Source organism: Boleophthalmus pectinirostris, unplaced genomic scaffold (genome assembly GCF_026225935.1).
Source record: "Boleophthalmus pectinirostris isolate CB_2022bp ecotype Guang Dong unplaced genomic scaffold, ASM2622593v1 HiC_scaffold_17, whole genome shotgun sequence".
Classification (NCBI taxonomy): Eukaryota; Metazoa; Chordata; class Actinopteri; order Gobiiformes; family Gobiidae; genus Boleophthalmus; species Boleophthalmus pectinirostris.
The window spans coordinates 26959778-26975615 of NW_026571115.1; the positions used below are offsets into that span (position 1 = coordinate 26959778).

At 38.6% G+C, this 15838-nt stretch overlaps 1 protein-coding gene across 1 annotated transcript in view; it reads left to right on the forward strand.

Moving 5' to 3' along the window:
* Window positions 1–15838, forward strand: part of LOC110160690 (alpha-1,6-mannosylglycoprotein 6-beta-N-acetylglucosaminyltransferase B-like) — a 212782-nt gene that overhangs the window by 137392 nt on the left and 59552 nt on the right. The window contains exon 10 of the mRNA XM_020925372.2: window positions 10410–10541. Within this exon, the coding sequence (XP_020781031.2) occupies window positions 10410–10541 (132 nt within the window). The remainder of the gene's footprint in view (window positions 1–10409; window positions 10542–15838) is intronic.

Below are 15838 nucleotides of genomic sequence, written 5' to 3' on the forward strand. Positions count from 1 at the left end.
CTGATTAGTCCTTAGTTTTTTTTATTTTTTATTTTGGATTTGGAGACAAATAATGAAGAAAATTGTTGTGTTTTCATTTTCTTATTTTTGGTTTTATTTTGAAAAAAGAATTACCGAAAGATACACAGATTATGGTGCTTAACAATGACTGTATGATGCAGTAAAATGGTTTGCGTATGAATATATAATAGAAGCAAAAGTTTAAAAGTCCTAGTAGAAGTTTGAGATTTTGGGGAAAGTTGGTGCTCCTACCGCATTTGTCACTTTAGTTAGGACATATGCTCAGTGCAATAAAAAAAAATAAAATAGTGGGGCTTTAATTTTAACATCTGAATGTGTGGATAGATAGAATTTGTAACAGTATAAGATGTTGCTTTTCATGACATTCCAGTTTTAATTTAACTCTGTGGTAGATTTACATTTTTGAAAGAAATATCCAAATAGAAAATCGCATATACATTTTTTTTTCTGGGTTGTCTCCACAAAACATGTTGACAGATCCACTACTTACAGATATACAGTATATTAACCACAAACAAGGTCAAAGCATTAGGTAACAACATCTCCATGGAGACAAGAAGTTGGCATACCCTTTATTAGAAAAGTTCCACAGTGCACCTTCAAAATAATGACACTTTAGAAGATTATATCACTCATTCTGCTCTTTTATCTCCCCATGTAGATTCACACGGGGAGTTTAGTGGTGATGTTTTATTCGCGTATCAAATTGTCACCGCTGCTAGTTCTTTTAATACGGCTTAATCCTTTTACGCTTGTCTTAAAGTTTGCCTGGATTTGCATATATCCAATTAAACGAACAGCTTTAGTGAATTTTGTACGGACAAGATACTCGTCAGTGTAACAAGTGTACTACCTATACTTGGAAAAGATAAGGTCATTCGGTATATGCAAGAAATATGTGGTTTGGTGTATTAGAGAACTGGTGTTTTTGCCACTTTCTGAAAATGTCACTAGCAAATTTTGGTTTAAAGAAGACCTATTGTGCTTGTGTCTGCTTTATATTTATAACCTGTGAGACCTGTCGATAATTATGTTAGGATTTGGACATTTTAAATTGCAACATTCATCTGAAACGATCGAATAAAAGATACAAGTTGGCTTACTTCGATGTTTAATTATAAGGTGCCCAATGATCCCTGTGAACATCATCGCAACTAAGGCTGCGTTCAGACTGCAGCCTGAAGTGACCCAAATCCGATTTTTTGGCTTCTATGTGACCTGTATCCGATCTTTTAATGACAGTTTGAACGGAACAGATCCGAATTTTTCAAATGCGACCCAGGCCACTTGGATATGTGGTCCTGAATCCGATACATATCCGATCTTTTGACATGCGACTTCAGTCTGAACGGCCAAAGCGCATCCATCCGACCTACACGTCATTAACAAGCGATAAACGTCACTATTCTGCGCTGAAGCAGGCGGAAACCGGAACTGTAAAATCGCCAGGTGCTCAATGCTCGCGACCATATTTGGACAACTTCCGTAAACACAGAGCACGCTCGCTGCGGTTGACGCATGGGGTTGACGTCATCGTGTCTCCAGTGCGCATGCGGGACACTTTCGGGCCGTTTACCGTTCGCACTGAAGTCACAGACAAGTCGCATTTAATTGGCAATGTGAACGACCTCGCAAAAACATCGGATTTCACAAAAAAATCGGAATTGAGCGTTAAGCCCTGCAGTCTGAACGTAGCCAAAGAGTCGGCATTTCCTGTGGTTAACTGTGGCAGAGTCTCGGGTCGTGTAAATAGTTGCTGAAATGGGCGGGTTTTAGCGTTTTGGATTTTTACGAGCGGGTATGCGGGCAAGTACTAATTATACACAGGTGGTAAATCATGAATACACCAGGACTAAACCAGGACTAAACCAGGTCTAAACCAGGACTAAACCAGGACTAAACCAGGTTTAAACCAGGACTAAACCAGGTCTAAACCAGGTTTAAACCAGGACTAAACCAGGACTAAACCATGACTAAACCAGGTCTAAACCAGGACTAAACCAGGACTAAACCAGGTTTAAACCAGGACTAAACCAGGTCTAAACCAGGTTTAAACCAGGACTAAACCAGGACTAAACCAGGTTTAAACCAGGACTAAACCAGGTCTAAACCAGGTTTAAACCAGGACTAAACCATGACTAAACCATGACTAAACCAGGACTACACCAGGACTAAACCAGGTCTAAACCAGGTCTAAACCAGGTCTAAACCAGGACTAAACCAGGTTTAAACCAGGTTTAAACCAGGATTACACCATGACTAAACCAGGACTACACCAGGTCTAAACAATACTAAACCAGGTCTAAACCATGTCTAAACCAGGACTAATCCAGGTCTAAACCACGTCTAAACCAGGACTAAACCAAATCTAAACCAGGACTACACCAGGACTAAACCACATCTAAACCAAGTCTAAACCAGGTCTAAACCAGAACTAAACCATGTCTAAACCAGGTCTAAACCAGGACTAATCTTGAACATAAGAGAGAACCCTGTGCAAAGTTCAATCAGGCGACAGCTGTTCTTACTCTTTCTTCTGTGGTCACCCAACGGTCTACACGGACGCACCTCCAGGCCCGTCCCGACATTCAGTCCTGGTTCAGTTCTGGTTTAGTCCTGGTTTAGTCCTATTTTAGTCCTAGTTCAGTCCTGGTTTAGTCCTGGTTTAGTCCTCCTGGTTCAGTCCGGGAATCAGTCCTAGGTTAGTCCTGGGTTAGTCCTGGTTTAGTTCTGGTTCAGTCCATGGCGTGTGTGGCGCAAAAGTCCGGCATCTCGATCACTGTTTCTTCTGCTCAGTAAATAAAGCCTGTGAAGTGATGACAGTCGAGTTGTGTCTGTGAATTTGTGTTTGTACTGAAGAAAGCGTAACTGTTTCATTTATTTCGTGATTGTAATTGTTGAAGTCGTAGCTTTTCAATACGTATTCTGATGGAGAGTTTATGGGCGGGTGTGGTGCTGTACTGCGCGGTTGCGGGTCTCCAAAAATGGACCCATGCAGGAGTCTGAACTGTGGATCACGATAACGAGATGTACATTAAGCAGCCCGAACAAAACTAAATTGTATATGAAACACACTTTATTTCCAAAGATTTGTCAAAAAGGCCAAAGGGCTCCAAACATTATGCAAACTAATTCTGCACTGATAGAAAATGCTACAGTTTTCACATAGATGATTCTTGGATGTGCTCAAAAAAACCTATACAGGCGGCAGCAGCTCAGTTTGTAGAGTTTTCATCCACTTATCTGAAGGTTGGTAGTGCACTTCAAGCTCCCACAGATGAATGCTGTCGTTGTGTCCTTGGGCAAGACGATAAACCCACCTCGCTCTGAATGTGTGCGTGAAATGGGTGAGTGGTTCCTTGATGTACAGAGAGCGTCAGAGCGTCTTGGGTGGAAACGCGTATAGAAAAAATGTAACCACCATACATGAATCAGCCATGCTTGTTTGTGTGTTATTTTTATTACTTCTGCTTGTATCTCGTCTTGTGTTATTCATATTTATTTATAAGGGAAGCCCCTTGAGATGTAACATCTTATGTGCGAGGCGGTCGTAAATACATTAACAAAAATAGCATTTACACAAAAGAAAGAAAGAACAAATCAAAACAAAAGACAAACAATCTGTGTATCATTCGTTCATTTGTTTTTTAAAATAAAACCAAAAATAAGAAAACAAAAAAAAAAAAAAAAACAGGAATTTTCTTCATTATTTGGCTCCAAATCCAAAATGAAAAAATGGATAATGGTTCTTTTTTTTTTTTTTTTTTTTCAGTTTTCGATTTTGTGTTTAAATGAATAATGGAAAAAACAGGTAACGGCCGATTCCTGATTTTTGCGCCGCATACAGACTGAACCAGGACTGAACCAGGTCTAAACCAGGTCTAAGCCAGGACTAATCTTGGACTTAAGAGAGAGAAATGGGACCCCAACGGGTGTCCGCAAAGCGTGATCGGGCGATGACTGTGCTTAGGTCCATGGGGTGTGGAGCTCTCCGCCGGTCCTTTTGCCTGTGGTCACCTGAAAGTCTACACGGGCGCACCTCCGAGCCCATCCCAACTTAGTCCTGGTTCAGTCCCGATTTAGTCCTGTTTTAGTCCTGTTTAGTTCTGGTTCAGTCCGGCATCGCAGTTTAAGTCACAGAAATGGTGAACAGCTGCTATCTCTTTTTTTCATTGTTCATTTAAACACAAAACTGACAAAAAGAGTCATTATCTATTTTTTCGTTTTGGTTTTGGTGTCAAATAATGAAGAAAATGTTTGTTTTTTTCTCTTTCTTATTTTTGGTTTTACTTTGAAAACCGAATGAACGAATGATACACGGATTACAAACACAACACACAGACAACATTCACACTATACAATACAATACAAGATCCTAAGATATACATACATCTCTCTGAAACTCTATGTACAACAGAAAGTAAATAAAACAAAAATGTATTGTCAGAAACAGGAGCAGGATGTTTGTAAGTATCTGAAGACTGACTGAGGAGGGCAAGTTGTTCCATACATTTGGGGCTTTAAAGTTAAATGCTCTGCGGCCAATGTCTTTTTTTAAATACTAGGAACATTAAAAAATTGTTGTTCAGTGTGACGTGAATTATATGCTGATCTAAATGAAATCAGAAACTCTTTTAAATAAGGTGGAAACTTTTGAGTAATAACATTTCAACACAAATTGTAAAAAATGTAGCTGTCTTCTGGATGTACGAGAGAAGCAGCTGAGTGATGAATTCATTTGTCAGATCTGTTTCATAATACTTATAAAACATGATTGTGTACTTGAGGACTATTATTAGAACAGGACGCAGCTTCAAAGACACAAACGTGGCTGTCTGAACAAGCTCCTCTGAACGCTGATGAGGTCAAGCAGCTATATTGCTTTGTTTAATTACAATAGTCATACTTCTATTCCTGTTTCCAACTTGAACCTTTGAAGTGACACGTTTTTCTATGCCTCAATATTGAATAAACAAAACACAGATAAGATTGACCCAGTACACAGTAAGAAATGTGTAGTAAAAGACCTATATTGTGCTATTTTCTGATTTGTTATAATGGTTCTTCATCACAAACAGACCTGGAGTTGTGTTTTTGTTTCACATACATACATACACACTTACAATATATTACATTCATATATAAACCCACTAACACATACACACACACACACATATGAAAATACAAACAAAAAACAAACAAAAACTACATTGATGTAAAGGTCTGGTAGAATTAAAATACATCTAGCTGGCTCTTCCAACATTTCCAGATATCAGAGTAATACTGGGTGTCACTTTCCTTAATATCAGTCAAGTAACTTATTATTTAATTTTTTGATCCTATTAACTTCCACATACATTTTTACATGAGGTTCCTCATTAATAGCCTGATTCATCCGACGGTTTCACTTCGTGGAAATTGTCAGCATTAAAATTTGTTCGCTTGACGGTAGGCGAGTACTTTTTTATTTAACCAATCGCTGCTATTTGGTCATGATGTACGTAATGCACCACTAACGGAGCTAACTGGTATATTAAGCTTTTCCCAAATCTCGTAGGAAGAAGGGCAGTAATGTCTTTTTCTGATTGATAAAATTCACCAAACATTCTCTTTGTTCTGGCTTTAAATTCTCAATCTCGGGACTCGTTGCCAACACAGAATGTATGACTCTTCGCTGATTGGCTGATGCCCAGACTCGCACTTCCAGGGTTCTTGTAAACCGTCTAGTGTATTCTGATTCCTGACCTAGTCACTGGAGAGAAATGAAATTGAGTGGAGGCACTAGGTAGCAACAGCCTGGCTATCTCCTAAGAGCCTGGAATGTGAGAATGTTTGCAGTCACAAACAAAGCACTAGCACTTTCCGACCTTGGAGTCTTTAGCAGTATTCTAAGAGCATCATTATTATGCCGTCTTAATCTTATTCATCTTTGGTTTGTTGGAATTACACCATAGATGAGCTGTATACGGGGTAGTACAGTATGATCTAAAAAGAGTCGTTTTGACATGATTTGTGCACATATGGGATTGGTGTGCCAGCATATTCGCTTGTGAATACAGTTTGCAACCCTGATGCTGGATGTCCTCATCATCACAGGAGTCATTTCTAAAAATATGGCCCAAGTATTTTATTTATGATACATTAGTCAGCTGATTCTCCTTTAAATAAAAAGAGGGGAAGCTTAAATTTTGATCCTCCTTAGTCCTGACAATCATGACAACACTGTGCATAGTTCTCCTCTAAAACAGAAAACACTCTGCTCCACCTTGTGATGTCATGTGGTAATTCAGGAAGTGCTCCGTTGTGTTTTTAAACTCCATACACCTTCACTAGAATCATTTGGATGATTTCAGCCTTAGTACTGCCAATCTCTTCTGAATTAAAGGTAAAAAGTAGCTGTTAACTTGAAAACTACTGTTACATGACATCACAAGGTGGATCAGATGATTTTGAGTTTTGGAGATGTAGACAGACTAATAATAAAGGGATACTTAAACATGTGAATGAGTCCTTTACCATAAACAAAATAAGTAATGTAAAAGGCTGAATTCAAACAGTCTGGTAACCAATACTGATCCAGCTCTTTCAGTTCTGATAACAATTTCAATATTACAGCTGTTCTGTCTTTGTTGTATCTGCTGTTTGCTGTTGGGACAAAACATATTTTCCTGACAACAAAAACAGTTGTATGACAAAATGAGTTATGCAGCTGTTCTTTATCTCTAATGAGACTCTAATGACAAAACAGCTTTGTATTAAAAGCATCAAACATTCAGACTTTCTGAGAGACTACAGCGCTCTGTGTACCGTTCGTTCTTTTGACTTTCAATTAAGAACGAAAAACAATAAAATGGGAAAAACAGTTTGTTATTTCATTATTCCGTTTTATTGTAAAAAAAAAACTGATTTCAACCTCTTTTCCAATATTTAATTTAATGTTTATTTCAAATAGCACCAATCAAAAAAACGTCTTGGTGCCTATTCTAATTTTGATATTTTATTCTCTCTGGTTTATTTGCCCCGGCTGCTTAGAGAGAGTTTATCGCTGCTCCCTGTTTCTCATCAAGCAGTTCAGCAATTACTTTCTAAGACGAGAAAGTAAACGTGCCTCTATAAAAGAAGAGATGTCCTCTTCTTTTGTCCAAAAAATTGCAGCGATTTTTCAGGTACGTCCTCCTAGCAACAGAACTTCCTTGGCAAATAAACCAGAGAGAATAAAATAGAAAAATTAAAATAGTCACCAACACTCTTTTCTGATTGGAGTTCGATTGGAGTAAACTTTAAAGTAAATATCGGAAATAGAGATCAAAATCAGTTTTTCTGTTTGACACAAAAACAGAAAAGTGAAATAACAAACTGTTTTCCCATTTTATTGTTTTTCGTTCTTAATTGAAATTCAAAAGAACGAACGGTACACGGACCTACAGCCAATAAATTTATGTGTCCAACCGATATTTGGAAGTCGATATCCTAAATTTTCATGGATCTGCGTCGATCATCAGTACCAGTCTCGGTGCATCCCTCATGACCATGCCAAGCAAAAATCTGATGCAGTTGGTGACATAAGTACAAAAACTCTTCTTCTAACATTTGGAGCTATATTTACTGTTAGCCTTTACTCCCATATGCACTGTCTGTATCCCCTATAGAAGCACACACAGCTCTAAATACATCTAAAATCAATTGCTGCTTTCTTTTCTTCCGAGCAGCTTGTTTGTGGAGATGGTATGTGCACAGACGGAGAGAGGCTGGGGTCAGAGGGCTCACCATTGAAAAAGCAGCTCCAGTCTGGTCCTGTTATTCCTCTGCAATCTTTAAAAGCCCGGCTGATTTCACGCTGCGCTTGTGCTCATTTTTAGTCCTAACTACTTGATGAACATTTCTCAGTTTGATATCAGAAACTAGAGCTGGGTTCACACACTACATTGAATTAAACCAGGACTAAATCAGGACTAAATCAGGATTATAAAGGACTTGACCAAGATGAAAACAGTCCCAAAGACCAATATTAATGGGATAGTTCAGGTTTTTTGACATCAATCTGTGTGTCATCCCCGTCAGCAGTGTGGTGCATCCACACTGACTTTACCTCCGAAAGCGTCCGGTGAGATCCTGGCCCGTTTTGGTGCTGAGGAAAGTAGTTCGGCAAGTTGGCTGGGGACAGTCTAATAAAGCGTTTTTCTTCTCAAAACAATATGTGTTCAAAAGAGTGATACATTTGCACCACAAAACCTCCGTCCTCTAAAAAGTCAGACCTCATAATCGCTTGGCGCTATTTTCTGACAGACAGATTGATGTCAAAAAACCTGAACTATCCCTTTAAATGTTAAAAAGTAACTTGCTTGTGTAGATTTAGATGTGGACGATAATAGCTCAGCTGGTAGAGTGATTTGTCGTCCACTAATCCGAAGGTTGGTGGTACATACACGGCTCAGCTCTTTTAAAATTCACGAGGGAACTCATCCATGATTGGGGTGGCAGTGTTTCCCGCAACGATTTATAATTTGGGCAACCGCCTTGACAACGTTCCTCCAAACCACGTGAATCCTCGCAGAACTATGGTCGTTGTGCCCTAGTCCTCACTTTCGTCTTTCGCTGGCACAGAATCTCCATGCATTTTGTTCTTATACTGTACCGGAAATGAACTGAACCGTGTCCTCAAAACCGACTTTTCTGTGGAACATTCTACACAAACAGAAAACACTCTGTTCCTTGAAGGTGAAAAAGTTCTATATAAAAACTGAGGTCAAATAAGTCAGCTGTGTACCGCCTGCATGTAACGTTAAAGCATTTTATCCTCAGAGAATCAGGAAGTGTGCAGTTAGCATGCTAGTTATTGCTTTACTGTGATGTCAAAACTCCGCTCTGGTTTCTAAAAGTTGTGAAAAGCGCTTATAAAGTCATCAGTGTGAATAATTAGAATGATCTGAATAGATAAGGTAAGTGAGAAATAACTTTGGATCACTGCAAACTGTTTAAAATGAACTAGTTCTGTTTTTCACGTACAGTAAAAATATGTGATGGGCCGTTCTCTGCTGGCCTAAGAAAATATCTGAATCACAGACTGATGTTAATTATATTATTATTAAATAATTCCATATGGTCTGTCCGCTTCCTGTCAGAGCTTTTCCGATGGTTGTGCTGCTTGCAGACATGTATTCTCATATTTCAGCATTTGACCAATCACATTTCAGCTGTCATTTGTTGCCAGGTGGGGTCAAAGTCAACGAAGTGTCCTGAGGCCTTCACAATCCGTTCTGCAGGCCCTCAAACACAAAATACATGTTGATGAAACTGTGGCTTCAACCAATCAGATTTTGAGTTGGTGTCGCCAGGGCCTTCTAGCAGGCAACGTCACCGGATTCAGACCCGTTGATTGGACAGTCAGAGAGAGAATCAGCCAAAGCAGCAAACTGCAGCTGTAGCGGCTACGCAAATCTAAATGATTATTAATATGTATTACTATTATTAATACCAGTGGTGTAGTGGGGATTTTTTAAGTGGGGGTATGTGATTCATGACTGAACCAGGAGGACTGAACCAGGACCAAACCAGGACTACACTAGGTCCAAATCAGGACCAAACCAAGACAATCTTGGAGAGAGAACCCTGAGACCGTGGAGCAGGTGTTGGAAAAGCACGATTGGGCGACGGCTGTGTTTAGCTCCATGGGCCGTGAAGCTCTGCGCCAATCCTTTCTGCGATCACCAGACGTTCTATGCCCGTCCTGATACTCAGTCCTGGTCTAGTTCTGGTCCCATCCTGGTCCAGCCCTGTTCCAGTCCTGTCCCTGTCCCTGTCCCAGCCCAGTCCCCTCATGTCACAGGTCACTACAGGACAGTTCTGCAGATATCATGAGCCTATGCAGGTTGTTTTCACCATTGCCAGTAGCTCTGGTTTGACATTTAAGTTGTAGCTATTTTATATTTGTTATTTGCTTGTATCTCATGTCGGGAGAAGTGGGTGGAAGATGTACGGCTGTGTACCACACCCACTACACCCCTGATTGTGTTTACAGGAGTTATCTATCTGCAATGCAACAGCTCTTTATACTGTATTTCTGTATAATAAGATGCTTTTATAACCATAAAATAATTACTGAGCAGTGGATTGTTTCAGACGGAGCACTACTAAAGGCTTAGGTGTGAAATGCATGGTTCGCCACTGGTAAAAATCAGGTTGAGTGCCTTTAGTTTAGAGTTTTGGTTAAGGTTAGACAAGTAGTGACTATGGATAAACTACAATGTTTCATAGTGTGGCATTATCTTTCATTCAATTACAGGTGTTTTTAAGGCTCAAAAAATGATATGGAAATGAATGCAAGTCAATGTAATGTTCCCTCAAGTAAACATGGAAACCTAACTGTACCGTTTGTGTATGTGTTGCAGATCTTTAGGTGCACCGCCCGGCCGTGGAAGCTGCCCCGTGAGTGGACCTCTGCCCTTTGACCTCATCTACACAGACTACCACGGGCTCCGGCAGATGAAGAAGCACATGAGCCTCACACTCAAGAAGCACAAGTCAGTATCACACACACAAACACAATATACGCTACTATAAATAAAGTAAAAGTGTTAAAAAAAATCATGTGTGAATGAACCAAAACACAACTTCATGTATGTTTGTGATGAGGAATGAGCTCTTTCGTTCGATTTTGTGGCCCGCTCCAGGCAAATGATATAATCTCCATGGAAACAAGCAGTTGTCAGACCATCCACCTGAAAAGTTACATCATTTCAGTACAAATAAGCCTGGTTTGTTTTTAATTGAAACTCAAGTGTTTTTAGAACTATTGACACCGGCGCAGCTTCATGACCTGTTTATTTGATTTTCTTTGACAGAGCGTTCCCGGCTGCTCCTCTCTCTTCCGTTAGCTAATTGGATTTGTGATGAAAACTTATCCTTATTGACGTATTGACGGACAGCTTTGACACATGACCTGTAACTACTACTGAGAATCAGCAAATCGCTTTTTTGGGGAGAGTTCCAGTTTGGCATTTTTACAGCGATCTATAAAGCAGCTGCAGAATTTATAACAGCAGAAACAACTGACACCTATTTGAAATGTTTACAATTTGTTTTTCTTGCAGATGATGTACTCGATATTTGAACTTTGCTTATTTTCTTCCTCGAAATGATCTTTTTTCAGAAGATATATAATCTAGGGAATGTACTGATATGGATTTTTTTTTCTTTTTTGAGCTGATGTCTGATTTTTTTGCCTGCTGCTGTGACCTATATTTAGCTTTTAAAATCCATAGCAATGCCCATAAATGTATCTTCCAATCCACTTTATTTATATCGCACATTTCAGACATTTTCCAAAGTTGCTGTTCAAATACATAATAATAGCAATAATAATATAATCATAAAATAAACACTCAGATTTAATCATACTAGTCTGAAAACAATAAAACCAAATAAAATAAGAGCAAAAACCATAGAATAGCAATAAATAAATAAAACCAATACAATACATTAAAAATAAATTAAACCAGAGAATTAAAGTGGGACTTAAGACGAGACATAAAACACTCCACTGTGGGGGCTGTTGGGACGTGGGGGGGCAGAGCGTTCCAGAGTTTGGGTCTGGCTGCTTAGAAGGTCCTGTCCCACCTGGTTTTAAGTCTTGTCTTAGGCACCACGAGCTGGAACTGGCCCTCGGACCTCAAATTGCGCGCTGGGGTGTCAATTGAAGGAGGTCTGAGACGTACTGTGGGGCCAGTCCATTCAGAGCTTTAAAAACAAACAATAAAATCTTAAAGTCATTTCTAAAATTAACAGGAAGCCAGAGCAAAGACACAAGGATTGGGGTAATGTGCTCTCTTCTTAAACATCCATTTAAGTAGAGGAATGTTACGCAGTGCTTTGTTACGGACCAGTGCTAGGGACAAAGGAAGGTAACACAAACCAGATGTGATGTAATATAAGTGGTGTTTATAAAGTAAATATAAGTAAGTACAATAACAAAAACAAGGTGTTTTACAGTTGATAAATCAAAAATTCCAAATACAACTAAACAATACCTCTAATGGGATAAGTATAAATCAAAAGAAAATACAAATGCCCAAGGGCCAAGCCAAACTGGCAAATGGGTCCGGTTAAGCAGTAACAGAGGGAAACAGGGGTAGATTTTTTACATTCAAATAGCTCTTATTCAGAAACTAGAGGGACTATTGAAATAAGTAACGTATCAGAATGTAGGAAAGAGTTAACACACCAACAGGGTAAAGTTAAACACCTGTGATATTCTTTCAAGTTGTTGACAAAAAATTAAAAAACTCATGTCGGTAACGGAGGGAATGAAATATGCAGCACTTTTTGGGCAATAAATACAAACAGTGATAACTCTTGGTTCTCACTTACATATCCTTAACAAACTGGTTTGAATATTTGCTTCATATAGTTTTCTACCATATGGTACAAGATTAGGTTGAAAAACCTCTTACTTTTTGAGTAATGAGATTTTTTATTAAGAAAGGTCATGGTAACGGAGGGAAAAGTAACGGAGGGAAAATTGTGCAAACAAGTAGAAGGTGCATGATTTTGCATAATTTGTCAGCTTTTTTTCTTCCAAATACTTTAATATTACTTCAAAATGAAAGGTAACTATTTCTATAAAATATGTCATATGTCTTCCAAGCAAATTTTTATCATTTTAAATACTTTTTTTTTTTTGTGGAAAAATCGTGTACCTTCATCAACAGTTCAAAGATCGAATAACACAAGCTATGATGAAATACATCAATGTATTTACATGATTTGCAGATCTTTGAAATTTGGGAAATAATTTTTGTTCCATGTTTCATACATGGTCTGTTTAAAACGTTAGAACCAAAAATGGTACAGAAAAAAGGTAAACAGTTTCATAAACTAGAGTACATATGTATCTGTTCAATACATTTTTATATCAGATGCATTAACTTGAATTTTTGGCCTTGCTGTTTACTTCTGCTTGACCGGGCCCAAATACAAACAAACGATAGGTCAATACGACACAGCTAGCACTCATGCCTCACAGCAAGAAGGTTCCGGGTTCGATCCCCAGATCACCCTTTCTGTGTGGAGTTTGCATGTTTCTCCCCGTGTCTGGATGAATTTCCTCCAGGTGCTCTGGTTTCCCCCATCAACCCAAAACATGCTACACAGGTCTCCAAGAACAGTTGATAGTCAAGGTCAGTTAAATACAATCAATCAATGAACCTGCCCAGGGACGACAGGTGGAAATTAGCACTGATGCTACAACCTGATGTACAATGCGTCTCTCCTGTCGAGGTTGCATCTGTCCCTGTCTCAAAATAAATTAAATAAATAAATACTGACCCCTAGAGTTTCAACACAATTCACAGTAAACAAACACACGTCTATCAACGAGAGTGGCAAACTGAAACTGACATCCAGCCGCCAGGAGGGACAGGCACACAGCACTTTTATTGGATGAGGCGATGGGATGTGTAGGAAGGGGACTGGTAGGAGCAGGACGTCAATCCTCCAACCAGGCACAACAAACATCAGAGCCAACAGTGACAGGACCACATCCCACCAATCAGGCGCCAGGTACCACACAGTGTATGCAAATATGGAAGGTATAAGCGGTAAAACAAACAGGGAGCGCTGTGTGAGGTACAGCCGGGCCACGAGCCGTAACAGCATCTTAAACATGCACTGTGTAACATTTCTATTGTGAAAATCTTGTTACTGTATTGAAATTACCTATGACGAGGTAGATAAACATGTTACAGCATTACACTACAGTACAATTTAGATCTGTGGAGAGTCGCTCCTATTCACAAATGCTAGATGAATATGTTTAATGTCATACCATGTAATATTCCAGGCAAAGCAATAACATCTCCGTGGAGACAAGCAGGTAGCAGACCCAGAAAAGTTGCGCAGTGCACCTTTAAGTGTGTTAGCAGACGTGGAGTAGACTTACGGAATAGTTTAGACGACCATATCAAAGCATGTACTAATTTGGTGCACTTCAAAAAATATATAAAAATCAAATCTTACAGAAATACCTCGAAAAAGAAATATAATTGTCTTCACAGGTAAACCACAACTATTAACTAAATACATCCTTTTCTTTAACATTGTCTTTTGTTTTGATGCGATCGTAGACAATGAATTTTGTGCCTTGTTTGCCATTATAATTAGTTTGTGCGACCATAAATGAAAACAAAACAGGCATCTTTAAAAAATGAAGATAAGAACTTAAAAAAAGTGATTATGTTTCTGTTAGAGGGGATAGTATATGAAACAATCTGAGTGATGGTTTTAAAAAGTTCAACACTGTAGAAGCCTTTAAAAGAGAGTATAAAGCGTTATGTTTTGAAATATATAGAGCTCTGGAATGAATGAATGAATTATACATAAAATTTTGTTTGTTTTAATTTATATTTTGTCACTTATATATACAGTAAATCATAAGTGAAATTGTAAATTTGAATTTGCTGTTCATACGCTGCTTTTTTTCTTGGAATTCTGTCATCGTTTCATAGGGTTTGGCTTTATAAGTACTTTTTACTTCAGCCTAGACCCTTTTGGTCATGATCAATGAGGTTGTAGTCTATGTTTTGTTTTATTTTGTTTTGTAGTGCTGCAAAATGACCAAATAAAACTACTACTACGAAGTCGAATAGTAAAGATTCAAAATTCTGTAATCTGTAAATCTATAAAAATATCAGCAAAATGTATTTATCTGAGATGTAAAATATTGCTTTACATTGTTCTATTTGCACTTTGACTCATTAATCTTTTTTAAAATGATTGGTGTCAGATATCGTTCTCAAGTATCGATATCAGACAGTACCATTATTGCCAAATTTGCATCATTATCTGCCGATATCAATACTGTAACCGATATGTGACCCATCCCTAATATCATCCACCTGTAAATAGCTATGCCTTTTTGTAGTGTTGTGCAGTGAATTCAAATTTTAATCAAAATAGCAGAGCTTGACTGTAGCGCTTTTACCCTTCAGGTTCTTCAGTCAGTCACAAAGGAGTAAAAGCCTGGAGTTCGGAGGAGAGAGAGGGGTTCAGATTTTGGATGAATAAATTGGAATTGAAATGCCACTGACAATCTGCACGGAAATTTGAATTTGAATAATAAAAGAAAAAAGATAATTTGATTCAACTAGCGCACGTGAACAAAGCTGATTCAACCGGAGCAAAGGTGTCCAAAAAGGTCCGCACATGGTTATGATGCATCACTGTTTATTTAAAAGCTTTTTCATTTCTTGGTTTACATGACCCAATATTTAATACAGATGAGTGAAAGCTGAAATGAAAATTGCTTTAAAAAAAAGTTCTTCGGTGTCTAGTCCCTAATAGAAATGATAAGGTTGCGTTTTGAATATTTCATTGGAAAGTATAATGTAATCAATAGGAAAAAGTGGATCTTGCCCCCATACCAGCTGAAGTTATAGTGGTAGAATTACTTCACTTTGCAGTAATAATAATTAGTCTGAAGGCTCCATTTGGCCCCTGGAAACATGATTCAGCAAGTTGACTTGGAGCACTTTCACACCGCTAGTTTGATTATTTTGTCCTCACTAGGCAATAAAATAATTATTGTATGTAGCATGTAGACTTTCACACCTGCAAACAAACCAAAACTGGTCCGATTGACGTTTATCCGAGGCTCCTGCGCACAACGGGTTCGACTACACGTGGCTCAGGGACACTGAGCCTGTCTCATGATGCGGACCAAGACCCCCTCTTTTTTCAGGTCCCGCTTGTTGTAGTGCAAATCCGAGTGCAATTGATGCTTTCACACCAGCTAAAACTAATCGAACTAAGAGCTTTGGGTTCA